Source organism: Phyllosticta citribraziliensis, assembly GCF_038025025.1.
Source record: "Phyllosticta citribraziliensis strain CPC 17464 chromosome Unknown J3D65scaffold_1, whole genome shotgun sequence".
NCBI classification, from domain to species: domain Eukaryota; kingdom Fungi; phylum Ascomycota; class Dothideomycetes; order Botryosphaeriales; family Phyllostictaceae; genus Phyllosticta; species Phyllosticta citribraziliensis.
This window is the reverse complement of record NW_027117338.1, coordinates 2,234,158-2,260,243: the sequence shown is the minus strand read 5'-3', so window position 1 is coordinate 2,260,243 and position 26,086 is coordinate 2,234,158. Positions and strand designations below refer to the sequence as shown.

Below are 26,086 nucleotides of genomic sequence, written 5' to 3'. Positions count from 1 at the left end.
GGATCGCCCAATTTGCACCCTCTTTCTGCGACTGCTGCTCATCCACACGTCCTCTGATCTCCATGGCTCACTCCCAATAATTCCGCCGACATGTCCACACACAAGCCCTCTCTCTCCGTCACGCCGCCCGCCAGCCACTGCCGCACGCAGGGCTCCCGTCCGTGACGCGCCAACCGCGCCAATTCCTGACCCTCCTCCACCACCTCCACCACCATCGCGTCTTGGTGTTGTCTGAGGCTGCTGTTTGGCTGGCTGGCTGGCTCCATGCCCTGATGCACATGCTCTCTCTCTGCTTAGGCCCGCTGCGGATGACCCCCGTACCCGTCCGTCATGCAGCAGCAGCAGCGCTACTCCACCACCTTTACATACATATTAACAACCACAGAGCAGCCCATCCGACCGACCGACCGACAGCCAGACGGACGGACATGCGTCGGACAACCGGCCTCCCGCCCAGGTGGGCGTCGGGACGGCATGCAGTCACACACGGCGCGGTGTGGTGGTGTGGCTGCGCGACTCTTGTGTAATGCAAGGGACTGTTTGGAGTGGATGGTTGGGACGAGGATTGCATTCTGCGGCATGTGGTTGAGTACGGTAGGTAGGTTGTTGTTTACAAACTCACTCCTGCCCCAGAGGGAAGGGGGGCGAAGCGATGTGTTTTTTTTTTTTTTTTTTTCCTTTCTGACTGCGTTGCAATCGTCGTCGTCGTTGCCCTGTGGCTGGGGGTTATGTTGGTCTGTAGGTATGCTACTCGTCGCATCTGACGCCCTTTTCCTGCTTGCTCGTTTGCCTGGCCAGAGACGAGTGGCCATGTATTTGCCCTCTGCTGGCTGCACGCAGTCAGAGGCATGTGCATTCTCTCTGCTGACTTGCTTGGTCCAAACACCCACCCTTCGACGATGTCCAGGACTCCAACCTCTCCATGTATGACCACTGTCGCTGCCGCTTGACCGAGAGATGAATAATGCACCTGCAAGGCCCACGGTCTCCGAAACAGGTCGAATATCTCATTGCTCACTTCACGTATCCCAACTACATGCTCCACCACTTTCTCTCCTTACCCTTCTCACATATGCATCATCTGCCTGAGCTGCATGCTTGCACACATGCGTGCATATCCGGCCGACGGACAATTCGCCGACGGCCACCACCATAACCCACCACCCTTTCCACCTCTCTCCCACACTACTACCAAGTGGCACACCTCCTAGCGAATTGGAGTCGGTCCACGTCCCTGGCCCGCCCCGACTCAGGAACCGCCGCTCTTCGCTCGCAAAGCGGTAAAGCGCGCTCTGCCTGCCTGCCTGCCGGCCACCATCACGACGACGACCTGAGCGACCTGACCGCCTGACACACGGCTGCCGCGTCAGTACGTGGTAGATTGTAGGGAGAAAAGAGTCGTGCACTTGCTGTTTTCCATACCCCTGCCGCTCATCTTGTTCCTCTTCTGGCCGCAAACGGAATCCAAACGAAACACTTGCCTCTTTTCTTCTGATTCCGCCTTGAACGGGTCTGACTAGCTGTCCGGTCTTGCCTTGGCTCTGTGCTGCGAGCTGCTTGGTATGTACAAGGTACGCACGTAGATGGGTACGTAGGTACCTGACTGAGTACGCCCGGTACGATGGCTGCGGAGCTCGGCAAAGCTGCCTGCCTGTCTGCCTGCCTGCCTGCCTGCCTGCTTCCCTTGCCCACCAGCATCTCCGCCTATATCAGGCCCGCCGTCCACTCTCCAGCAGGCGAGGACACTCTTCCACCGCCATTTTATTTGGCTTTCGACATTGCTCTCGTGATGGGTAAAGAGCGTCTTGGGGGGGAGATTGGCTCGGCGGTGGGGAGAGTAGAGGCCGACGAATTTGCCAATCCAACCTATCATTCATTTGTCGACATCATCAACCTGGGGTACTGGATGGATGTCGTTATTTGCAGTACGTTTGCTCGGTGAGTACATTGTACCTGTCCTTGTATTAGGCTTACTCGCCGCCGTCCGGCTGCCCCACCACGCAGCACACCATACCCCTACCTATGTCTCTTTCCTAATTCCTTGACTCTCAATCCATCCATCTTCACCCCACCACCACCACCACCACCACCACCACCACATTCATGCAACCCATCTCGTTTATCCCGCCCGCCCGCCTGTTACCAACGGGCGACCAGTCGAGCCCCAGGCAGCCTAACCCGTCCGGTTACAAGGCCTAGGTTCTCTCTGCGTCTAGACTTTTGCAAGATAGGTGGGTGAGGTGGGTAGGTCCTTCTGCGGAGCATCTCGTCGCTGCTGCTATGATAAGGCGGCGTCGACGAATTTACGATTGCCTAACTACATACGTATCAGGGTACCTCGCACCCACCTTGTTGCCTCTATGTGTACCTACGTACTTGGAGACGCGGCGCAGCCGATTCTGCGCTGGAGGACAAGAGGCAGATGGGTAGACCGCTACAAATGACAAGAGGATGCCGTGCGTGCCGTGCCGCTCGCCAACCTGTCGCGTGCTCAAACGCGCGAACAACGACGTCGAGAGAGAGCCACCGCGCGTGCATTGGCGCCGGGAATAACGAAGCTTTTTTTTTGTGCGTGTGGTGTGGTAGTGGGTCTTTGGAAGCGGAGTGTGTGGAAACGCTTGTGGTGCTGGTGGTGGGTGCTGGTGGTACAGAGAGAGGTACCTGCATCCGCTGCCACTCACTGCTCCCTCCCACTGCGCCCGCTGCCTGCATGGACCACCACCCACCACCACCACCATCACCACTACCACCATCAACGCAGCTTCATGTGATTCCATCCGTAGACTGCCCGATTTCTGGATACGGACATGAGAGTTGGTGGTGGTGGAGGAGGAGGTGTCGCACACCCCAAGCCAGGCACGCCACGGGGTGACAGTTTGCCGGCCACCGTTCCCATAGTCCGTCATGGCGCGGATGATTTGCCCATTGTCGGTCACCAACGGCAATGGAAATTTTTTCTCGCTGGTTTGCTGGTCGTGTCCTGCCACACCAAGGTCAGCCCTGTTCGTCACCAGTCAGCGCCGTCTTGTCGTTCTGTCGTACGGGGGATGATCTGCCGTATTTTTCGAGTCAAGCTCTCCCTATTCGCAATGCGCCGCTTTGATCCATCGTCTTATCGCCTTCCCAACTCCTTGCACTTGAGCCACGGCGGCCAGTAGCCAAGCACGTACGTCCGCAGGGCAGCCGTGAGACCCGTGTTCGTATCGAGAGACGACCACTGGACCCTGGAAATTCAGCCTTGTGGAGGAAGAACAAAACGACTGATCCGCATGGCTGCGGCGTTTTCGAAGATGAAAACGAAAAAATGACGGAATGACGCGATGGAAAACAAAGAGAAAGTGACTGTTCTCCCACAACGACGTCACCCATCACGTTCAGCCCCCCCACCTTGGGTGAGGTTGGGTGTTCGCCAAGGACGCTGGCGGTGACATTATTGCTGGAACGACAGGAGCCTGTCAGTGCCAGCCCAGCAACGGCGGCGGCGGCGCCAGCGGCAGCCCCATTGATCAGCGACGGCTATTGGCGCCGGACACGCCGCCGAGCGAGCGAACCGCAGAGGTGGGTTTCTCTTTCGATTTTTGAGGACGGGCCATCAGAGCCGCACCAGTGCTTGCGACGGCGCGGCGCGGTTACCTCGCACATGTGCGATAGGAGAAGCGCCGGCCGCCGCTATCGATATGTCGTTGGCATGTTCGCAACAGCGGTGGCTGCCAGTTGGCATGGCCGTGAGAGTGCAGGGCCAGAAAAAATCAGCGCCAACATGGTGGTGTATTAGCGCCGAAGCCCGAATCGCGAATCGCCCATGCGAGGAAAAGCACCACGGCAACCGATCAGTCGTTGTCGTCGCCGTCGTCGTCGTCCGTGTGTCGTTCGCTTGGCTGCATCTGTCAGCATTTGCTCGCCGCTCTAACGACTCGACTGACGACGACGCCCCCCTTGTGCCGTGGTCCGATTCCTGACACGCGAAGCTCGAGCAACAAGCGAAAAGGTTCGGTCGTTCAGTCGTTCCCCCTTGCCGCGACAGGTCGGCTGCAGACAGAACCGCGTCCTTGGAAGAGACAGACTCGTGAGAGTGCGGGGCACGCTGGCCACCGACGGTCGGCGTTTGATTCGCCAATGGCTGCTGGGATTCAACGCAGAAACGGACGAGCGGGCACAAGTTGCGTCGGGCAAAATAATGGAATGCATGTCAGAATGTGACGGACAGCGCCAGACAACCACTGACGTTGAGGTGCCTTGTGTGATGTGAGCAACTGGCAGATGGAAACAACCGATTGGCGCATGTTTTGCAGCTATAGCCGGTACCGTCACCATCACGAGAGAAGAAACCCACGGCTTCGTCCGTTTAGCTCGTGCAAGCCGTTGCCAATGCGGTCAGACGGCCGTCCTACATGTCCCGTCCCGCTTCTTCTCGACAATGGGAATAATGGACTGCTTCCGTTCGTCTGCTTTGCCGCGTGGCTCACGCGCACCCGGCGTCTCCAGCTGCGCACTTGGCCGGATCGGTTGTCCTGGACCGTTGTTTCCATCAAGGCTTATTCACAAGCCAATGCCTCGACTCCAACTCACCAATTGACCTCGTCTCAAACACCAATCGTACGCCCCTCAATCTTGTCGCCCACCACCAAGGTCGTCGCAGTCTTGACTACGTTCCAGTTGGTCCCAATGGCTGCCATGCAGATTACAGGCGTAAAGACAAATGCACACACCTCCCCCACCTCAGCTCAGCCAGAAAGCAAGCAGTTCGCATGCCCCGCCGCGTGCGCTGCTCGGCGTGGCATTGCAGGGCAGCATAAGAGCAGCAAGAGCAGCGCGCCTGAAAGTCTGTCGAGCCAAACGAGTGACGTAGCGACGTATCTTCCGTGGCTGCTTTAGAACGGGGAGCATGTACAGTACAGCAAGAATGCCCAGCAGCATCTTCCCCTCTCAACCCACGCCGCTCGACCCATGAGGCGCGCCGGAGCTCGATGCTGCTTTGTGGGCTCGGCCAACGAGCGAGCGTGTGCTGATGCTGATGCTGGAGCCAGCAGGCATCATCAGTGTCCAAGGAGCAGGGGACACGACGGCAGCCGCACACCCTGCCCTGCTCTGCCCTGTCAGCCGGGTCGCCCGTCGACGCCGCTATAGCGACACACAGAGCGACAACCCGATGAGGCTACGAGGCTGCGAGGCCAATATCCCTTCTGATAATCATCATCAGCGCATGGGAGAGATACGAGCCTATGAGACGACTCGAAACACCATCGAGTACTCTATCGGTGCTTGACGCCCTCGTCTAGCGCTCCACACGCGACCGGCGCTGCGGACAGGGCAGAGTACGTACCGGATTAACGGATGAGGTCAAGTGTGTTGACGTCCGATTGAGATCTGCGCACACCGCCCGGGATGCCGACCGTTTGCCTTCCACGAGCGGTATAGGCTTGGTGGTGGGCTTGGTGTCTCGACCAATTTCGAGGGACGTACCGCTGCCCCAAATCTCAGGGCAAAAGAGGGTCTCGTCGCGTGTGGAGGGGCAGCTCTGCAATTGGGTGCGGCGCTCGACGGGTAGGGTCAAGTCCTAGGCGGGTGGCCTATGTGCCCACGTCCGTCCAGGTCTTGAGGCTTCGTTTGGCGGTGACGAGCGGCTGTAGGTGCAGTGAGGGGCAGACAGGGAGCTCCGTCTCGTCTCAAGCGTCAGGGTCGTGGGATGTACCAGGGTGGGCAGCGGATAGGCTACGTCGGGATTGTTTGTGTGGATGGACGAGCTGATTATAGGAGGCCCTGGGTCGTCGAGGAGGGTCGACATTGTCGTTCAGAGGCTCTGGCGCTGTCAATCCAAAAGTCAGATGGTCATGATGGTGGTGTTGATCTCGATCCTGCCATGGCTGCACTCACGGCGCGCCAGGTATCTACAAGGGCATGGCTTGCACCAGACAGTAGCTCCCGGCACTTGTTGCGCCATTGCTGCTGTGGCTGCTACAATTCTGGCCGATAAGGTCGAGTTCTATCAGAAACGAGCTGGTTGCCTGTGTTGCGATTGAGTGGAGAAGCAAAAAACCATTGTCACTTTTGCGCTCGTTTGGATCCAGACCCCAAGCGTCATTGTCAACAACCATGGCTGCGGGGCATACGGCTCCAGGCACAGGGACTTCCTGAGCCGCGTCCCACACCACTGTCACGCTTACCTTTGATCAAACGCTTGCCCCAAAGAGATCGTTGTCCAGACTCATCGGGTTTAGGACGCCTTGCAAAACTTCGATATCCTTTCGATGCATCGTCCACATGAACCGCTGCACATGCTAGGCCAAGGCCTCGAGCTTTAGGCCTGACATCACTTGATTGTGTTGCGCTTGCGCAGGACGCGACTTGTTTGGGAATGCTCAAGACTTGGATTTCGATGCCGGCCTCGACTTTTGCGTCTGCGGCCTCTTGAATTCGTGTTGCGACAGGCAGTCGTCTCTGTCGTCTTGACATCATCTTCCGCCCAGCTTCTCCAATGCACGCGCGCCCTGCTCCTCCCACTCAGCCTTGCTAACCCACATGCTCTCCTTGTCGGACATCTATCCCAGTCAGTATTGAAAATTACACGAGGAATACGGGCCATTCTTACAATGTTGGCCAAGACGGCTCCACCAATGAACACCATGTGTCTTCTCCTTGGCGGATCCTCGATGCGCACCTTGAACTTCTGTTTGATTTGTCAGTGCACCGCCACAGGCCCTTAGAGCGGGCAACACTCACGTTGAGCCTTTCAGGGTTGCCGTTAAGAACTTTTGTCAACCACAACTGCTTCAACTCCTTCTCCAGTCTGCTTGGCAGTCCAGGGTACATGCTGCTTCCACCACTGAGCACAATGGCCTTGTAGAGGTCTGACCGAACGTCTACATCGGCAGCTTGGATAGTGTTGAAGAGGAATTCGGCCATGCCAGGCTGCTCGACGTCTACCAGATGCGGCTGGAACAGACATTCAGGAGCCTCGAACCGCTCACTGCCAACCCTGATGACTCTGCCGTCGGGCAGCGTATACGACTCCACCAGGACCGTTGTATCCTCGCTAAGGCGTTGGTCCAATTCGAGGTCGTACGAAACGTAGCAGAGCTTCTCCTTGATTTGGCGGACAGTCTCAAAGTCGGCAGTACGGTTCAATGCGTATCCTCTCCTCAAAAGCAGCGCAATCAGATTCCTCGTGACGTCACGTCCAGCCACGTCCAAACGCCGCGTGAGGTGGTTGAGCACGGTACTCTCGTAGACCGGGACGATGTGGGTGACACCATCACCCGAGTCTACGACGACACCCGACGACAGACCCTGCGCGTAGAGGGCGAGCACGGCCTGGATGGCCACGTAGACTCCGCCAAAGTTGTAGCGCTCAAACATGACTTCGGCCATCTGTTCGCGATTCTTAAGGGGGTTCATGGGCGGCTCGGTCAACAGGATCTTGCGGCCAGTCGTATCCACCTTCATCTTCTCGTAGAAAGTGTAGTCCCAGAGATGTTGCATGTCGTCCCAACGCTTGACGATACCGTTCTCCATCTATGCCATGCGATACCAAGTCAGCACGCGTCTGCCTTGCAGCTGAGGGCGGACGTGGAGCTCAGGGGACTACTGCCCGGGGGGATGCCATACAGGATACGTGATTTGGAGCAGTGACCGCGCGGCCGCAGCCTCATCACCACACATAATGTCCTTCACCACAATGTCTCCGGCATCACGCTCTTCGGAACGGAGGATGGGACGGCCAACGATGGAGGGGTATTGGTGGTCGGGGAAGTTCTACGTCGGCGCGTCAGTCGTCCGAATGGTTTGGCCAAGTGATGTAGAGGGCGGTCGAAGTAGAGGACGCACCTGTCCGGCGTAACCGGCCTTGAGGAACCCAGTCCCGCCATCGAGGACTGAAGGCAGGCATGCGTCAGTGGAGCTCAGGAGCTTGGGGGAGCTGTGACGTACCAATGGGTGCCTCCGCCATGGTAATTGAAGAGCCGACCAAAGATGAACTAGGAAGGATTGTAGTTGGCGAGCGCGACTCAAAGGAGCTCGGAGGGTGGTGATGATGGACGTGGTAGCTGTTGTGCCTAGCGGGGCGCCGGGGGTTGACGTTGTCGCGGCCGTAGCTGGGCTGAACTTCGGCGTTTACTTCATCCGGGGAAGTGAGGCGGTGCGGCGATGATGACAGAGTACGGTAGAGCTTGATGAATTTGCAACCAATAAGTCAACTTTCCATTTCAGAGCTGTACGGGAGAAAGCCGCAGATACAGCATCGTATCTGCTTTCCCTATTATCTAAGTCTATGCTAAATCAAGTCCAAACTCCGAAACCAGTGCCGAGCGTAATAGGCCGGCTGGTGACATGCGATTCTTCCATGTAGTCAACGCCATTCGTTAGACAAACGCACATCAGAGCCACAAGCGTAATGCTCCAAGACCCAAGCCGCCCTACATGTAAAAACGAAAATGTTGAATAATCGTGTATGTCGTTTCAGTCGCCGAGCCTACTTTCAACATCAGAATCGCTCACGTCCTCCTCAAGCTTCTTCCGCCTCTCCTCGTCCATCTCACGGTAAGTTGCCCAGCTGAGCATGAGGAAAGCGCCAATGATGAGGCAGCCACCCAGCACAGCCGCGGCAGACAAGGGCGAGTTGAGAGGCGGAGGCAGGAGCTGGTCGATGATGGCGACGATGAAAATCGTGAGAAGCGCAGCAACTGACGACAAGACGGGCGAAGTGAGGGAGATCAAGACCAAGAAAGATCCAGAGAATGCTAGTAGAATGTTAGCGCATGTTTGCCAAATCTTTCGTCAATCAGACTTACTAGCATTGGCCAACACAGAGATTCCCATCATCCAAGCCTGCTCGCCTCGGGGCAATTCAAACGTCTCGAGTCCCGTAAAGTGCAGGATCGGAATTGGAATCCACAATACCAGCAAGGTAAAGGACCCGATGAGACTGCCAAAGGTGTTGGCAAAGATCATGCCACGCCCCGGGGAGCATCCGTCCGGCGGACACGCCACTTTCTTGTACAGGACCTCGTAGAAACCGTACAGCACACTGCCGACACCGATGACGAGATTTCCAAGCGCGCGGTTGCTGGCTTCGTTGGTCTCTGGCGGAGCCTTGTCACCGCCGGTACCGCCCCCTGACTTGCCTCCATGCTTGGCCGGAGTTGTGTCGCCGTAGGCCACGACCAAAACGCCAGCGATTGCGACTGCGACAGCAAAGACCTTGGACCACCGGACCTTCTCATTGAGCAACGGAATGCTAAAGGCATAGGCGAAGAAGGCGGAGCAGTTGTAGATGGCGGTCAAGTCGCTGGCCGTCGTCAAGTCTACTGCGACGTACCAGGAGCCACCAGCAACGGTCAAGGCACAAGTCACAAAAGCTGTCATTTTGATCATGTACGGGACCGGCGACTTTGCTGCCTGACGAGAATGGGGATGAAGCGTCTTGTGTTCTACCATTTGTGCCGTCGTCCGCAGTATCTGCACATGGCGGCGCCAAAATGCCGGCCATGGCATGCTCCACTTTTGAACGCGCAGAATCAACAGCTGGACAGGCCATAAAAGAGACCATGAACCGTGGGTCAGATATCTGCAAGGGATCAAAGTCAGTAACCATGACGTAATGACGGTCCATGTTCAAAATGGATCCCAAGGGTCTACGACTTACAGCATCATGTACGCCTTGTTCCAGCCAAGGTTGTGTTGAATGTACACAGCCGTCTCCGTCTGGATGGCAAAGCTGACCAAACTCAGCAGCAAGAAGCCTCCCGCGTACATGTATCTCTTCCGGGTGGCATTTGCGGCTTCGACATCGGGGTCCCTTTCGTGAAATGTCCTCCGGCGGCCATTCAGCATGGGCCGCGATTGGTCATCGTAGCTACCGCGGTCGTCTCTCTTGTTGCCAAGCAAGGGCTGATGGGAGCGACCCTCTGAGTGTCGATGGTACGACGGCCTGAGGTCTGAAGGCATGTCTGCGTCGGTACTGGTCCTTGGGTCGCCGTGTTGGCTGCCTGCTCCGAGTTCCCAATCTTCAAATGCGAGCTCGCTAACAGTCTCGGCGGCCTCGACCTCCTGATCTTGCAGCTCGATGGCGGGGCCGTGGTGGGCGACGTTGGGTGCGGCGGACTCGCTGGTCGCGGGAGGTGGAATATTGACGAATGGTGACGTTGTTCTCGACGAATGTTGCGAAGACAGGACGACGGGAGAGCTGAGGGGGTCGGACGAGGCGGAAGATTCTGGATCGCGGTGGTGTGGATGAAGGAGAGAAGGTTCCCGAAGAGGAAATTTATTACTCGCGGATTGGGCGGGTGGGTTATGCATCCATGCGGTGTTTGTGGAGTTTGGCCGCGAGTGACAGAGTAAAGAGCGTTAGCTTGGAGGCAGTGTGCACCTGCAACTTTGGCCTTTCCGTGCTTGGCGTTCGGGGAGCGTCCGTGTCTGAAACGCCATCATCACCCGGACGAGGGAGGAGGGAGGTTGGCTCGAGGTCAGGTCCAGTGCCGTGTGCCTCTGCTCTGGTCCCTGGCTACATGTGGCCTGGACGACACCTCAGCCCTGTGCCAGTCTTTTCATCACAACACCATTCTTCCCCTCTCCCTTCGTTGACGCAACCCTCGTGCGCGCTCTCTCCACTCCACTCTTGCTCGCCGCCAGCCTCTCGCCCTCTCCACCGTCCCCCCACCCCCGCACGGCCCGCCCGCCTAACCGATAGCGCCCTCTGCTACGACATACTTCACCATGTCAACAGCAGCAAAAGACCGTCTTCCTTCGATCCTCAGCGTTCCTCTCCGTCCAAATCGCCCAGCAACCCTCTTACCAACCTCCCCACTGACGACGTTGCGGATCCAAGATGCCTTTAGTTGTCCAGCGGCCCAAGCCACGTGTGATTCTGGGCCTGATGACCATCGGGTAAGCACCACAACAAGAGGCCGTGTCTCTTATCTGATCATGGTGCAGTCCTGATGAGTCCTCCGGTGCCCGCCTGACCTCTCTGGAAGCCTACACCGAATGCCTCGATTATTTCCAATCCCAGGGCTACAATGAAATTGATACGGCCCGAGTCTACGTCGGCGGCAAACAGGAGAGCTTCACCGCTGCAGCCAAGTGGAAAGAGCGCGGCCTGACCTTGGCGACGAAATGCTATCCCGTTGAGCCTGGCTTGCACAAGAGGGAAAACATCACCGCCAGTCTGAACAAGAGCCTGGGCGAGTTGCAGACGGACTGTGTCGACATCTTCTATCTGCATGCGGCGGATCGCAGTGTGCCATTCGCAGAGACTTTGGAAGCCGTCAACGACTTGCACAAGCAGGGCAAATTTGTGCAGCTGGGTCTGAGCAACTTCACGGCGTTTGAGGTTGCCGAGGTGGTCATGACATGCAAGGCCAATGGATGGGTCCGTCCCACCATCTACCAGGCCATGTACAATGCATTTACCCGCTCAATCGAGGCCGAGCTCATTCCCGCGTGTCGGCGCTACGGTCTCGACATTGTCGTGTACAATCCACTCGCCGGAGGCATCTTCTCCGGGAAATACAAGTCGAGCGATGTCCCAGATTCGGGTCGATTCTCCGAAAGCGTGGGTCGCATGGGAGCGAATTATCGCTCGCGCTACTTCAAGGATGCCACTTGGGACGCGCTCCGCATCATCGAGCCCGTTGTGCAAAAGCACAATTTGACCCTCCTTGAGACTGCCTTCCGCTGGGTTGTTCACCACTCCGCGCTGAATATCAAGAACGGAAATGACGGCATCATCATCGGAATCAGCAGTCTTGACCAGCTGAAAGAGAATTTGAATGATCTGGAAAAGGGCCCTCTCCCGGATGAAGTTGTCCGAGCTTTGGACGAAGCATGGTTCGTGGCGCATCCGACCACTGCCAACTACTGGCATCTAGATCTGAAATATACCTACGACACTGTCAAGGCACTGTTTGGATAAGACACCTCGCAGTCGTACTCCAAACGGACCAACGGTAGGTCTCGAAAGTATGGGATTCATCGTTGTCATTAGCGTGTCCTCTGAATCTCCATACATTGGAAAAAAGTAGAATAAAAGCGTTATCAACCGACTTGAATCTGTGTCAAGCACCGCGCACCCGATGAATATGACTGGTCGATTCTCCATTTTGGTTGAAATCTTTGACTTCCAAACTACCACAATATTCCAAAGCGTCATGAAAAGGGCTCGAAGCTGCTTTTCAAACGTCTTGTGCCATTATCGCTCTACTCTTCCAGGCTCTTCAATACCGATTGCGCAACAAGCTCAGTTAGGTTGCCAATCATGCACCACGATATAAAAGATGAAAGCCCCTGCTCAACAGCTCCCATTCAAAGACTTGCTCCGAGGCATGGCGTCCAATCTGCCGACCGAGATAATAATCATTATTGCGGAGTACCTGGTCGACTTGCGCCAACTTGTCCTTGTAGCCCCCGAAACAGATAATCCTGAAGAGGACCGGAGCTTCGTGAAGACCCCCCAGCACCTACGAGGCAACATTCTCAAGTCTCGCGAACTTTGGAGGAGAAAACATAAATGCCATCGTTGTCCTTCCGCACTCGCTCTAGCGCTCTTCAGTCAAAATCTTCTCGCGGCATACGCAAAGGTGCTTCACAAAAAAGCTGTACATCTGCCGACAAGGCTTGAGCGAATCGACGCTCGCCATGCGAAGGAGCATTCGCTTCATTCACCTTTCTCGATGGTGGGGTTGGATCAGAGAGCAACGAGATGATCCGCAAGGTCTCTGCTCCAAATGCAATCCCTGGGCTCCATGTGGCCGCTTGTGCCATGTGAGAATCGAATGTTTGGATCACTGTATGGTTCTTATGCCCAAGGTGGAAAAGATACATATTACGGTGTGGGGGAACCAAATGAATTCTCACCGCCCATTTGGAGACTCGCCGCAAATCCTCCTCACCCTACTGAGAACGCTTCTCCGCGACGCTTGGTTGCCCCTCGAGAGAGCCAACCGCTCAGATGCGGTGGCTTTCTGGGGCATGGGCGCCTTTGGTCGCTTTGGTAGGCTCCCCACTGAAGACCCTCTGTCAAAAATTTCAGTCATTCTTTCTGAAGCCATCGAGAAGATCAGCAGCGAAGAGTTGCACTTGGTCAGGAGGGCTCCGATCGAACAGCCACCATCCGAGTAAGGACTTGCGATTTGGACACTTCCGAAATCAAGGAAGCGAATATAAAGGTGAGCATCAACGCCTCGTTCTACCGACACAGCAACAGATTTAGCCGTAGGCTTGACCAATCAAATTCATTCCGTACCAACACTGAGTAGCTCGTTGTTTTCCTTCCCACATTCAATCATGCACAGTGCTCGACCGTCTTTATCTCAATGCCGGTGGTCAGCGCCCATCCCCCTGTCCCATGGCCAACTTCCAAGAACCAGCCACACAACAATGTCTCTCCGCGTCCATTCACATCTGTCCGTGTCTCATGCGTGCGCCGAGTGGCCTATCAAAGCCGACAAGTTCTGAACAAAGACCATGCAGTGGAAGAAGGAGATACACCGGTACGATCGAATCTTCCTGACTGTCATGGCCGCTCGTTGCTACTGTCCAAGCAAATGTAGATGCTTCTGTTTGTTTCCCCGCCAGTGTTTCTCAATCTGTCTTAGATAGCCCAAGTGATTGCATGGCGCAGACTGTTCGTTCAGTTTCTTGCCATCCGCCTCTTTTATAGCTGACAGGGTGCTCAGTTCAGCCACATCGTTTTCATCGAGTTAGCGGATTTCGGAGACATGGCGTCTGCACTTCCCAACGAACTCATCATCAAAATCGCCGAATATCTGATTGAGCCAAATCAGTATGTGGTTTTCCAACGAAAGCAACATTTAGAAGAGCACCCTCTGAGCTTCCCAAATGACGATTTCACCAAGCATCATCCTCGGCCTCGATTACCCCTGAGGATTGTTTTCTTGAAACGATCGATGTGCTCTGGCCTCGGAGGAAAGTAGCCTCCCATCTTCCACCTACGATATCATGACTACATTACCGGTCAGAGTCGCAGGAAAGAAAGGGGACATGAACGAGCGTCAGTTTATCTCACCAACCGCTCTCATCTGCAGGAAGAGTCGACGACGGCACGGACTAAAGGCACGAATATCCTAGAAGATTTCCTTAGCAAGTAGACTTCAAAAAACAACTTTGAACCATCTCAATTGCAAACCGCTGGTGACTTCTGTGCTCGTGCAAAAGGATCAACTACCTACCCCGATGGCGTCTGCAACTCCAATAGCCAGACATCTCGCCACGACTCCGTCCAGCTCTTAGTCCCTTGCGAAGTGAGCTATACAGTTAGACTTCAGCCTCTTATGGAGGAAATCCGTTTGCAAGAGTAACAATTTTGCTGCGGGAGTGTTGACAATGAAGAACCAGTGACGCACGCTGCAATGAGTTCGTCAGCCTCTCCTTTGCGATGATCTGCCGAAACAATCCAGGGCCACTTCTCTTTCACAGACACCAGGTGCTAGCTGCAAGGATTCAGGGGAGTATCGTGACTCTTTGGGGGATGAATGAAGCCCTCAACTTGGATTGGAAGAAATTTTGCTACAGAATCTCACCACGCGTCCTTTCCCCGCCTTGAGATGGGAATGCGATGCTTTGCTCCCTTGAAGCCGAATCTCTGCTCATGTCGCCATGCTCACTGCTCCCCCGTTCTATGCCGCGGAGGGCCTTGACCCCGGCGGACGGATATCCGACTGGTGCTCCTCCAGTATCTTGTCCAACGCGCTCTTCTCAAAGATTAACCTGCCCAGACTCAGCACGTTCTTGACATCAACGTCGTCCCAAAGCTTAGCGCGACCCGTCTCGCCTGCCACACCCAGGGCGTCAAAGAGCCTCGGCCGCCTCTTGGTCGTGACGACCATACTCCTGCCATCGGCATTGCCCCACTTGTTCTGCCCAAATACCTCGCGCACAAAGTTTGGGTTGTTGCTGCTCAGCTCGGCATTGTCCTCGACGACAATCAGCTCGCCGCGGCGGTAGCGATACGACAAGGCCATGCGCCAGGCCAAGTCGTAAACCTTCCTGTTCAGTCCCGTCGCAAAGTCGCGCGGCTTGGGACCAAAGGCGACACCACCGCCCTTGAGCATAGGGCTGCCACGGTCGCCCAGACGCGCGGAGCCGGTGCCTTTTTGCGGGCGCAGTTTCCTTCCGCTGCCGTTGATCTCGTCGCGCCACTTGGTGTTGGCCGTACCTTGCCGCGTCTTGTCGCCCTCGTAGACGATGGCTCGGTGCAGAATGTCCTTGCGCAGAGGAACGAGCAGGTGCGAGGACGGGTAGGCCATGAATTGCTTGGGCTCCATGGTCGGGAAGCGGTAGAGGGTGACGTAGGCATTGGGCGCGCGCAGATGCGCGGGAATCGGGAGGGTAATGAGGTTGGGATTGGCGAGAGGAACGTCTGACAGCGTAGTCTCGGTGGCAATTGATCGTGTTATCGAGGGTGTGGACTGCGGATTGGCGATTAGCTGGTGCTGTTGCGGAAAGTCTCGAGGTTGTGGGGTGGTCTCCAACTCACAGTGACGGGGAAGTGGGACAGGCCATTGCGGGTTGTGGAGCCCGCCAAACCCATTACAGAGCCTGCTGCTCTTTTGCTTGCCATGGCTGCTTAGCGTGACCTGGAGGGTGGGCGGATGTTGAGCGCGTGGTCGTAAGTTTGGTGGTTTGGTCGTAGGAAACCGGCTGAAGTTCGGCTGCAAAACGCCCGTCTTCCATTTAGGAACTGCCTATTTTGGCCAACCATTTTCTCTCATGTCTTTATAGATTCACTGGAGCCACGATGATCTTCTCCTGTCATGAGCACCGCGTGGAAGAGGTCCCTAGATAGTCTGTCATCGCCCAGGGAAAAAGGAGCATGGTTCTGCATGGAAGCTAGGCACGGCAAGGTAAGCAGCCAGCATGACTCCTCGGTGGTCGGAGAAATGGTGCCGGAAGCTGCATCATTCAGATGCCGTCCGGCTCAGTTGCAAATCGATAACGCGCTTGAGCCTTTTCCATAAACACTGTTGATTTCTTTCTCCGACATCTGTACATACCAAACAAGCTCTCGCCTACCCTTCCGACCTGCCGTCGCGTTCCCTGCCCCGCCGCTCCCTTCTACAATCCGCCCGCGCTGCCTTGACGTCAACACACCTCAATTTTCTCCAGATCCCCGCCACAAAAAAGTGAGATTGAATGCCTTTCTGCGCACGCTGTGCGCAGCTACCTGATGCATGAGCTAACCTTGCGCAGTGAGCGACTCTGGCGACATCGACCTCTACGGTAATTTCACAGCAAAACCTTTACTACGCGCCAAGGTGGATCGCTAACATTCAAAGAGGTCCTTGGTATCTCGCAAGAAGCCTCCCCGGCAGAGGTCAAGAAAGCCTATCACAAGGTACGAAGCATCACAATTGCGCCTTCGCTCCAGATCATAAAAATCTTTTGAAAGCGCCATCCCAAAATGCCCTTCTGACGCTTTCCCGACTTAGGCTGCTCTCTCCTCCCACCCCGACAAAGTCCCCGAATCCGAGCGTGAAGAAGCCGAAATTCGCTTCAAAGCCGTTTCTCAGGCATATGAAATCCTCTACGATGATGAAAAGCGCCATTTATACGACACACACGGCATGGCCGCCTTCGACCCCAGCTCAGGTGCCGGTGGAGGCGCCGGACCTGACTTGGACGACATTTTGGCACAAATGTTTGGCGGAGGTATGGGCGGAATGGGCGGCATGCCCGGCATGGGAGGCATGGGAGGACCGCCGAAGCGCCCCAGAAAAGGCAAAAATGAGGAACAAGAGTACGAGGTTACGCTCGAGGAGCTGTACAAGGGCAAGACCACGCGGTTCGCGAGCACGAAAAACGTGATTTGCGAGACTTGCAATGGAAGCGGAGGAAAGGACAAGTGCAAGCCGCACGACTGCAGCATCTGCGGCGGTAAAGGTTTGTACCGGTTCTTCCAGATTCCTGGCTGGCGCTCATTGTCTTCTAGGTCAGAAGCAAACGGTTCACATGGGCGGCGGACTCCTCATCCCAAGTGTCACCACCTGCGGCAACTGTGACGGTTTCGGAAAGGTCTACAAAGACAAGGAAAAGTGCAAAAAGTGCAAGGGCAAGCGCGTTGTCGAAAAGAGGAAGATTCTCGAACTCTACGTCCCTCGCGGCGCACGCGAAGGCGAGAAGATTGTCCTCGCGGGCGAAGCCGACCAATCGCCAGACCAGGAGCCCGGCGACATCATTTTCGAAATCGTCGAAAAGGACCACCCAGTATTCCGTCGCGCGGGCGCCGATCTTCAAGCCGAGCTTCACATCACCCTGGCAGAGGCGCTGACTGGTTTCAACCGCGTCGTTCTGACCCATCTCGACGGCCGTGGTATTTCGTTGAACGTCAAGCAGCCTCGCGGCAAGGTCCTGCGCCCTGGCCAAGTGCTCAAGGTCCCTGGAGAGGGTATGCCGATCAAGAGGACCGACGACAGGGGCGACTTGTTCCTCACTGTCGACATCGAGTTTCCCGAGGATGGCTGGATCAGGGATGAGACTGTCGTCCAGGGTATCCGCAATGTGCTCCCAGGACCCAAGCCAGAGATTCAAGCGAATGAGGTCGAAGAGGTCGACGTTGAGTTTGACGCTGACATCGAGGAATTCGGCGCCCACTCGGACGATCCTAGGGGTGAAGGTGCTTGGGAAGACGATGACGACGAGATGCCCGAGGGTGTCCAGTGCCAAACGCAGTAATTTGTGAAGATTTGCTTGGGGAGAAGAGGAGTCACAGGGGAAAAGGGATGCGAAATCTGGCGATGAAGAGTAGCATCCTCTTGCATGGGACGGCGTTGGAGGCTACAGTGGCTAGAGGCTAGACCACTCATTGTTATGGGTCGGTTTGGTTTGGACAGAGGGTTTGCGTGGTTCGGCGGCGACGAGGAAGGCATCATGAGACACTCCTCTCATTCACATTGAGGCGTTTGTGCACTCGCCTTGTGTATACCAAGATCAGGTGCATGGACCTGCACATTTCCCACATAGATCAAAAGTCAATGCTTAGATTAATGGGCTCCTTCTCATGATGCATTACCGAGCCTTTGAATGAGCACTCGAATGTCTTTGCAATGTCAGTTGAAGAGCACACACCCCAAAAGCTGCACATCACTCTAGTTGGGCGGCTAGACCTCATTCCCATTTGCTCAAGTCATTCATCCTCTCTGCCTCTTTCTCCTTGTATTTGACCCACCGCTCGACCAACTCCTGATTCTCCCTGCCCAGCTCGTCTGCCTTTTGCTCCGCCATGTTGAACTGCAGATTCAAGCTGACCAGCTCATCCTGCACCTCCTGAACCAGCCGGTTCTTGCCCCGCAGCTCGCCCTCGCGGTCCCGTAGCTTGCGCTCCAGCACCGCCTTCTCGCGCTGCAGCTCCTCGACGCGCTTCGTATTTTGCGTGTACTTGCCGCGCACGCTCGCCAGCTCCGTCGTCAACGTCGACACTTGCGTCTGCAGCTGCGCCCGCGACGTCTGGGTCGTAGCGAGGTCAGCGCGTAGCCGAGCTACAGCGTCGGTCGGCGAAGCATCTTCGGTAGCGGCGCTGGCGGGACTGGAGCGGCCGAATCGTGAAGGGCTGGGCTTGTGAGGTTTGTTGGATGGTGTAGCGCTGGATTGGGCGGAGGTGGAGGGAGGGGGGCTCTTGAGACGCTCTGCTTCAAGCCTGGCTGTTCGGTCGGCGATTTTGGTATCTAGAAAATGTCAACGCCTGTAAACGTGACAGAAGTGGAAGAGAACGGACAGGCAAGTATGTAGGCTTCCTGGCTCTTCTCGCGCCGGTCGCGCGCTGTCAGCGCGGAGGTGTAGTCGGAGAGCCAGCTGTGAGTGCTTGTCATGGTGGATTATGGGGATTGAGCTGACGGCGCGGGCGTGTGCTCTGGATAAACATGAAGAGGGAGACACACGACACGAGGCTGCAGATGATTGAGGATGTTAGGTTTAGAGAGACGCATACGGGAGTGAATGGTGTTGATGCCTTTCTGGGTCGCGTCGGGTCGAGTGACGCACGGCACTTGACCGCAACCGGGATTTTGCCGAGCGGCCAGCGCCTGGAAATTCGACACGACTCGAGGTCTACATTGTTTGACCATATTTTCAGCGGAAACAGAGAGCACAATGCTGCGCACGCTGATCTTACGGAAAGCACCGTTCATTTGTAAACCATGTGTGTCTGCAGGATGGCGCCTTGAAGTCAGACGAGCACGCAGCACCTCTACGCAACGACCTCAAAAGCCTCCAAGGAAAATAGAAGTTCCAAATCGCCCCGCAAGAACGCGTTTCGCTCCTTCGCCCACTGGCTACTTGCACCTCGGATCATTGAGGACTGCTTTGTTCAACTACCTCATAGCAAAACGAACTGGCGGTCAATTTCTGCTGCGCATAGAAGACACTGACCAGGTATTTCCTCGCTGTTTGCAAATAACAAGCCACTGGCTGACGGACGAAGAGAAGAACGGTTCCAGATGCTGAGCAGAGACTGTTTGATGACCTGAGATGGGCTGGCTTAGAATGGGACGAGGGTAAGTAGATCGCACAACTCGGAATGCGAAATGCTCACAGTCCAGGTCCTGAGGTCGGTGGCCCATATGGCCCCTACAAGCAATCTCAAAGGACACCACTTTACCGACAGCATGCGGATAAGCTTCTCGACTCTGGACATGCCTACCGCTGCTTCTGCACGCCACAGAGATTGGCCGAGTTGGCCGAGCACCGAGCCAAACTTGGCTTACCAACAGACTACGATCGAACATGTGCAAATGTGCCGAAAGAAGAGTCCGATGACAGAGCGAGCCAAGGAGAGAAGCATGTGGTTCGCCTGCGAGTCCCGGACATCTATCCTCCCTTTTTTGACCTGGTGTACGGATATGTTGGGAAAGGCCTGAAGCCAGCAACGAACCCCAAGGACGACGCGTATGATGACCCCATTTTGCTCAAGTCGGATGGCCTTCCGACCTATCACCTCGCCAATGTGGTCGATGATCACCACATGAAGATAACTCATGTCATTCGAGGTACCGAGTGGCTGCCATCGACGCCGAAGCATCTTGCCATGTACCAGGCTTTTGGGTGGCAGCCACCAAACTTCGCTCACGTGGGACTTTTGGTGGACGTCAATGGCAACAAGCTGAGCAAGCGCAACATGGATATCGATGTCTCTTCATATAGAAGATATCTTCCTGAAGCGGTCAACAACTTTGTCGCTTTGCTAGGGTGGTCACACAGAAACAGGAGCGATGTCATGTCTATGGAAGAGCTCGTCAAGAACGTTTGTCACTCCTTGGAACTCCTCATTTGAGGGTGTCTGCTGACGTGCGCAGTTTACTTTGAAATTCACCACTGGCAGCGTAGTGGTTACGGAAGCAAAACTGAGCTACCTGCAAAACCATCACCAACAAAAGCACCTGGTTCCTGGTGATCCCTACTTTGAAAAAGTGGTGGACGAACTCGTGACTCTGATCGAAGAGAACCAAAAGATCCAAGTCGACGAAAACTTGCTCTCTGACGGAGGTCTACGCGCACGTGTCTCTGATGTGCTCCGAATCGACAACAAAAACTTTACCAAAACGGAAGGCTTCATTGAGGAGCATGACTACTTTTTCTCGGACGCTGCCATTGACTGCTCGTCGGCCAAGGTAGCACCGGAAAAATTGGAAGCGGTCAAGATTGCGTGGCAAAAGACGTTTTTGCAAATTCAACCGGATGGCTGGACAAAAGAGTCACTGCAACAAGCGATCAAAGAGTCTGCAGAGACACTCGCAGAATATCGCGCAAAGGGGTTGCCCGACGAGGAGAAAGGCAGAGCAGAAAAGGGGGCAAAGAAAGAGACTTGGCAACACTTGAGGCAGGCGCTGTCCGGAGGAAAGCACGGCCCAGGAGTCCAAGACACGCTGCTGGTGTTGGGCCATGAAGTTTGCACGAGGAGAATGAACACGTATTTGTCCTTATAGTACCATAAGGAAATCTGTTGCCCTGGATTCACCGGCCCAAGGTTAAGGTTGTTGAGCGAACCGAAGCAGTGATGAAGTCACAAGACCAGTACCAACGAGGGAGGGGCGTTCAAAAAGCAGCATCGCCCGCACATCCTGACTGCTTTCTTCCTTCTCTTCTTCTAAACCATGGTCGCTGAAGAATTGGAAATATCGACAACCAAGCAACTCCACATCCAGGCTTCGTCCTCGGACACCAGCTATTATACGTCAACCATACCTAAGGTAGGAAATCGTCAACCTTTCCTCGATGGCCGAAAAGATGATCGGTCTCTGTCTGGCCGAGAACGACAGGCAGGAAGCCAGGCGACTGGCCTTTCCTCACCTCCGTGTCCAAGGCCAGCCCACTGTCTCCGATGGCCTCCCCTTTGACCAGCTTTTGGTGCACCATGTTCTCCTGGGGCGCGGACGAGAAAGAATCTTCATTCTGACTGAAATTCCCATGGCGCCCGGACCTCTCGAAATCCCTCCTGTCGTGACAAAAGTGCACGAAGCCCTTGGCCCGTTCCTGCATTCGACCTGGTATGCGATGGGCACAGGTGGCTGGCACGAGGTCATCCACATCGTCCGGCAAATGCGTGAGTTTGCCGCTGACGCTTTGATTGCCGTTGGAAGCGACCTCATTATCGATCTGGCAAAGGTAGTCTTGTACGCTCACAGCAGCCTCATCGCAGATGAGGAAAAGCTCTTGGAGATCTTGCTTCAACCGACACCTACGGAGATTGAGAATAGCAGGGGCCGGCTGCTCGACCGTGAAGAGGAGCCACATCGACCGCAGTTGGACTTTTTCTGTATCCCCACGACTTGCGGCGGCGCCGCTTTTACCCAACGGGCCTTCGGATTCAATGAAGCAATGCGGAGATGTTGTACGCTGGTGCGAACCCTCAATTATCCCAAGATCGTCATTCTGGATGGAGAAGCGACAATGTCGACACCGCTCGGGGATTGGAACACGAAGGGAGCCGAGGCCATCAATCACGCCGTCGAAGGCATCCTCTCGATCAACGCAAGCCCACATGTGGTGCGCCAACTCACCGACGCGTTGAAACTTCTATGTGCCGGGCTGCTCGCTACCAAAAGATCCCCTCAGCATGTCGAGGCGCGACACGCTACTCTGCGCGGCGCAAACATAGCAATGGCTCCACTGGCATCCCGACCTCAAGTCTCTTGGGGCGCCTCGCACGCCTTCTGCAACGCAGGGCATCGGCTTTTCGTCACCGAGCCTGGCCTCATGGCGGCCGTGGTACTCCCTTCTGTCCTCGAATTCAACGTGGTTAAGATCCGCTGCCAACCGTCTCTGGGCGCAATCCAAAAGATGGCCGATCAGTACCGCGGCATGGCTGCGGCGCTGTGGGAGCCGCGCACGAGCAGAGAATTCTTCCAGCACAGAGGCTTCAAGCAGAACACCACCAACATCGCCAACATGCTGCGCGCCCTGTTCAACTATCTCGGTCTGCCGTCCAATCTTGCCGCCCTGGGCATCACCAAAAAGTCACAGCGACAACTCCTTGCCGAAGGAGCTGTCTGCGATCCCTGTTCCCAGTCGGCGCCTGTCAGACTGATGCATTCGGATCACGCGATGCAGGCACTGGAACGAGTTAGAGGTGCGGAAGAGCCCGAAGACGAAGAACTTCCGATACAGCAGTCCATAGAGACAGACGGCCCTGTTGGTTGCCCCTGAACGGAACACTGCAGCATCCACCTCCAACCGTCACTACCGACGACTGGCTTAATCCGACATTCTCGCAACCATTGTTACTTCATGGATTATTCCTTCTGGAGCCGCATAGGCTGCTCTAGGCTACTCTTTGGGCTGCATGCACGTTTGCAAATCTCCTCCCCACCCTTACGGACATCACTTTTCCCCAAATTCCCCCCCAACAACCGACTCTGTTTGCCGTCGACTGTCTTTCCGTTGGTTCCTCAATCGTTTATCTCGTTTTGGTTTTCAGGAAATGAAACAACTCTGCTCCGTCGGCTCTGGACTTTATGGCGTCGCTGGGTCTCAGGCAAAAGTTCTTTCTTGGTTTCATTTTTTCTTCCCCCTTCGTTACCAAAAACCCCCATGGAGAGGGTGGCGTTGAGTTGGGTGGAAAAAGCTCATTCTTGTCGCTCGTATGGTTTATCACTCTGTCCTTCCATTCCCTCGCTGTCGGGGCGCGGTATGGTTTGAACAGAGCTGATACTAATAGTCGCGTCTGCTTTCCCTCTACACCTTTCTATCACTCTGTCCTTCCATCCGCTAGCTGTCGGGGCGCGGTATGGTCTGAACAGAGCTGATAGAATGCGTTGATTTCTGCAGTCCATTCCGTAGATGATAGAAAAGAAAATTACGAAAAAAGTTTAAAAGAAACCTCCAGTATCGTTCTGGTGACTCACCTGTTCTGGTACAACACCACTCACTGAATGAGAGACTTGCTTCGTCGTCTTAACCCGCTTCGTTTATCAGCAATTTTGGCAGGTCCGTTGTGTTAGTCCTCTCTTCAAGTGCTAATCCTTTGCCACACGCATGAAGGGGAGAGGCAGAGGTGCAGACGGTAAGACTCGACAACCTCCACATCTCTGCCAAAGCAAAGTTGACGTTGGGGATTGAGATTGGAGTGAGCGCATACACCTACGACCGTGAATTACCTTGACTGTATGTACCAAAGCCACATGTAGGAGTACAACAACGACAGCAATGGCAGTGGAGAGTCGAAACCGGGGCTCCACTCAATCCTGCTGGTTGACAATCACACGAAGGGCAGAAGTAGAGAAATGTCACGCAGGGCAAGCCCTGACCCGTCATGACGGAGACGACGGTACCATTGAGCAGTATAGGCTTGTGGTCAAGGACACAAGACCCCCTGACTCGTCTTGAGCTGAAGAAAAGAAAAAAAAAAAAAAAAAAAGATCATCGTCTCCATGCCACGTGTCGTCGTTTTACAGACGTTGTAGACGGCCAAGCGAATATCGCGCTGAGAAGGCGACCAAAGCCGCGCGCGCGGAATTCATTCCACTCTCGTGCCCCGGAAAGGCCGGAGGACTCGGACGGGGAGCGGTCAGTCTTCTTGGCCGGGCTTGTCCAGCACGCGTGGTGACGGCTAGGACGAGTGACGTGGTGTGTGGGTTATATTGAAATAGGGTTAAGCAGCCAAAAGTCAAAGGCCACACGTGAGTTGAGCAAGCGGGCGGGCCAGATGTGTCGAGAGCTAGCCCGTTACCGCATCGGGCGAGCAACGGGGAAGGCTCACGGCCAGCGGCGGCAATCCAGTTGCCTGATTCGCTCCGCGCGAGCACGCGTTAGGTAATCGCCGTTGGTCATGTCGACGTTGGCTGCTGAGGATGGTCGTGGGAAGACGGCGGTCCCCTGACCTTTTGGCTGACGGCGGTTGGCTGACTGGCTGCTAGCGCAGTGCACACCACGTAGGCTGGTCCGGTGTTGATACTACGGCGCGCTTAGGGGAGGAGCATGGGGAGCGCCATTGGGCACGATAACACGCGCCTTTGTGGGGGTTGCTGATGGCTTGGGTGGTGCAGGGCTGCTGATAAGGTTGTCACTACTGTCAGGGACCGCGGGGTCACCCCTTGGGGCTTTGAAGGAGAGGTCCCCATGTCAAGGGGTAGTTGCCGAATTTGGTCGAGGAGGCGGACTGCTGGGTGGATTGTGCTGCTCGCAGCCGCAGTGATGGACCATTATCTCCCGATTCTTCAGTCCAGGACATGTCGCGCGGGAAACTGCACCTCATGGAATGTTGCTTCTTGAGCTGTCGAAGAGCCGTGCGATTGTCGTTGCAGAATGGTCGCGTGGTGTTGGTTTCTTGGTCTTGACCAAAGAGGCATTGCACTAGGGTCAGGCGCATCTCGCATGGCCTTGGTAGTAAGAGGGGCCATCCATGTGCCATGAAGAAGGAAACCTGGTACTCGGAGAGGAGTAGGATAAACCAGGAGAGGAGGCGCAATTGTGACGGATATAAGCGGGAGCGCCGAGGCATGACGTCCAAGACGACGGTTCGAGACGGGCGGGCCGCGAAGAAGCGAGAAGAGGGCCCGCGGATTCTCAGATTGAATCTCCGTCATCCAGATTGAGGCCGCAGGAGCATTGGGCGGATATTGCTCAAGCTGCAGGCAGAGGTGGACGGGTGTTGAAGAGTCGCGACAGAAGCTGTGGCGGTAGGCGCCGAGCTTGAGGGTATTTTTGGAAGAGTCAGAGTCGAGAGTTTCAAAGTAAGCGGACGAGAGACGAGCAAAGAGTTGAAACCGGAACAGGGGGAAAGAAGGGGGAGCGGCAGAAGCGCACTAGGATGAGATAGTGCGCCGAGGGTCTGGAAGGGCTTACATTAGAGTGGGCATGGGCTGGCCAGTTCCGGTAGGGGTGAGACGTAAACGGCGAATTGTAGAGACGATTGACGACGAGGGAGCAGGTGGTGAGCGGAACCCAAGCTGGAGCATGGTCGGGTCTTGGCGGTGGCCGGATGAGGAGGAGCCGATTGGTGCAGAGGGAGGGAGCATGCTCGGGACGACCCGTCGAGAGGACAGCCCAGGACAGGACGAGGAGGCCGAGACTCGAGAGGGTGAGAAGGAGCGTACGAGCTGGGCAGCGAGAGTGAAACAGCGTCGGCACGTGGGCGCCGTGTGCCTGTCGAGCTGGAGGTAAGAAAGGGACAATTGGGCAGCTCTTGCGCCAATGAAACACCGGCGGACGACGACGACGAGACGAGCGGACAAGGGAACAGAACAGGAAAAGGAAAAAAGAAAAAAGAAAAAAGAAAAAAAAAAAACAAAAGGGCCATGCCATGTATCGCGATCGCCAATGGGCGGGCTGCCAGGGCGATCCATGGATGGGCGAGATTGCTTGATGCGTTTGTGTGCTGGTGGCCAGCCATCAATTTCAGGAGAAGCCAGAAGCCGCCGTTCCCTTGCTCGTCTCCCGCGTCGCCCAGATTAACTGAGACAGCAACAACATCAACATTTCTCTGTCGCTCTGTCGCCGTCGCTGTCGCCGTCGCTGTCGCTGTCGCCGTCACTGAGGTTCCCCGAACTAGCTGCCGCCCTGCGACGCCGACGCGCCTTAGCTGCACCCTCCGCATTGCGAACAACCACCCGGACCTGCGCTGCGCTGCGCTCTGCTCTGCTCT

The 26,086-nt window shown here is 55.6% G+C and overlaps 11 protein-coding genes across 11 annotated transcripts; 7 read left to right on the top strand and 4 right to left on the bottom strand.

Moving 5' to 3' along the window:
• The first annotated feature begins 186 nt into the window (after positions 1–186).
• Positions 187–1,276, top strand: J3D65DRAFT_37153 (uncharacterized protein). The gene has a single exon (XM_066795714.1). The coding sequence runs from the start codon at positions 331–333 to the stop codon at positions 928–930; it is 600 nt and encodes a 199-aa protein (XP_066660035.1). The 5' UTR covers positions 187–330; the 3' UTR covers positions 931–1,276.
• A 345-nt stretch (positions 1,277–1,621) lies between these two features.
• Positions 1,622–2,430, top strand: J3D65DRAFT_599417 (uncharacterized protein; the record flags this gene model as incomplete). The annotated part of the gene is made up of 3 exons (XM_066797897.1): positions 1,622–1,938; positions 1,969–2,231; positions 2,333–2,430. 3 exons carry the CDS (start codon positions 1,622–1,624, stop codon positions 2,428–2,430), a joined length of 678 nt encoding a protein of 225 aa, XP_066660034.1.
• Positions 2,431–4,224: 1,794 nt separating this feature from the next.
• On the top strand, positions 4,225–5,501 carry J3D65DRAFT_36967 (uncharacterized protein). Its single transcript, XM_066795696.1, has 3 exons — positions 4,225–4,822; positions 5,031–5,315; positions 5,366–5,501. The coding sequence occupies exons 1-2, from the start codon at positions 4,261–4,263 to the stop codon at positions 5,264–5,266; spliced, it is 798 nt and encodes a 265-aa protein (XP_066660033.1). The 5' UTR covers positions 4,225–4,260; the 3' UTR covers positions 5,267–5,315; positions 5,366–5,501.
• Positions 5,502–6,029: 528 nt separating this feature from the next.
• J3D65DRAFT_683382 (actin family) lies at positions 6,030–7,945 on the bottom strand (the record flags this gene model as incomplete). Its single annotated transcript, XM_066803770.1, has 6 exons — positions 6,030–6,539; positions 6,590–6,667; positions 6,721–7,512; positions 7,606–7,752; positions 7,825–7,871; positions 7,927–7,945. The coding sequence occupies 6 exons, from the start codon at positions 7,943–7,945 to the stop codon at positions 6,453–6,455; spliced, it is 1,170 nt and encodes a 389-aa protein (XP_066660032.1). The 3' UTR covers positions 6,030–6,452.
• A 509-nt stretch (positions 7,946–8,454) lies between these two features.
• On the bottom strand, positions 8,455–9,942 carry J3D65DRAFT_546301 (uncharacterized protein; the record flags this gene model as incomplete). Its single annotated transcript, XM_066796809.1, has 3 exons — positions 8,455–8,735; positions 8,787–9,562; positions 9,641–9,942. 3 exons carry the CDS (start codon positions 9,940–9,942, stop codon positions 8,455–8,457), a joined length of 1,359 nt encoding a protein of 452 aa, XP_066660031.1.
• A 448-nt stretch (positions 9,943–10,390) lies between these two features.
• J3D65DRAFT_610771 (aflatoxin B1 aldehyde reductase) lies at positions 10,391–12,039 on the top strand. Its single transcript, XM_066798838.1, has 2 exons — positions 10,391–10,881; positions 10,930–12,039. Exons 1-2 carry the CDS (start codon positions 10,823–10,825, stop codon positions 11,906–11,908), a joined length of 1,038 nt encoding a protein of 345 aa, XP_066660030.1. The 5' UTR covers positions 10,391–10,822; the 3' UTR covers positions 11,909–12,039.
• A 2,554-nt stretch (positions 12,040–14,593) lies between these two features.
• J3D65DRAFT_36546 (mitochondrial 54S ribosomal protein uL4m) lies at positions 14,594–15,798 on the bottom strand. Its single transcript, XM_066795680.1, has 2 exons — positions 15,491–15,798; positions 14,594–15,422 (listed from the first exon to the last, which is right to left on the bottom strand). Exons 1-2 carry the CDS (start codon positions 15,572–15,574, stop codon positions 14,631–14,633), a joined length of 876 nt encoding a protein of 291 aa, XP_066660029.1. The 5' UTR covers positions 15,575–15,798; the 3' UTR covers positions 14,594–14,630.
• J3D65DRAFT_610762 (uncharacterized protein) lies at positions 15,750–18,002 on the top strand. Its single transcript, XM_066798837.1, has 5 exons — positions 15,750–16,136; positions 16,204–16,233; positions 16,290–16,348; positions 16,443–16,893; positions 16,943–18,002. Coding segments are annotated over exons 1-5 (1,284 nt in total). The 5' UTR covers positions 15,750–16,135; the 3' UTR covers positions 17,686–18,002.
• On the bottom strand, positions 17,981–18,961 carry J3D65DRAFT_610761 (autophagy-related protein 16). The gene is made up of 2 exons (XM_066798836.1): positions 18,725–18,961; positions 17,981–18,674 (listed from the first exon to the last, which is right to left on the bottom strand). Exons 1-2 carry the CDS (start codon positions 18,816–18,818, stop codon positions 18,118–18,120), a joined length of 651 nt encoding a protein of 216 aa, XP_066660027.1. The 5' UTR covers positions 18,819–18,961; the 3' UTR covers positions 17,981–18,117.
• Positions 18,962–19,098: 137 nt separating this feature from the next.
• Positions 19,099–20,930, top strand: J3D65DRAFT_545896 (glutamyl-tRNA synthetase; the record flags this gene model as incomplete). The annotated part of the gene is made up of 4 exons (XM_066796790.1): positions 19,099–19,380; positions 19,430–19,502; positions 19,548–20,248; positions 20,301–20,930. 4 exons carry the CDS (start codon positions 19,099–19,101, stop codon positions 20,928–20,930), a joined length of 1,686 nt encoding a protein of 561 aa, XP_066660026.1.
• A 289-nt stretch (positions 20,931–21,219) lies between these two features.
• J3D65DRAFT_599409 (uncharacterized protein) lies at positions 21,220–22,650 on the top strand (the record flags this gene model as incomplete). The annotated part of the gene is made up of 1 exon (XM_066797896.1): positions 21,220–22,650. One exon carries the CDS (start codon positions 21,220–21,222, stop codon positions 22,648–22,650), a length of 1,431 nt encoding a protein of 476 aa, XP_066660025.1.
• Positions 22,651–26,086: the final 3,436 nt, after the last annotated feature.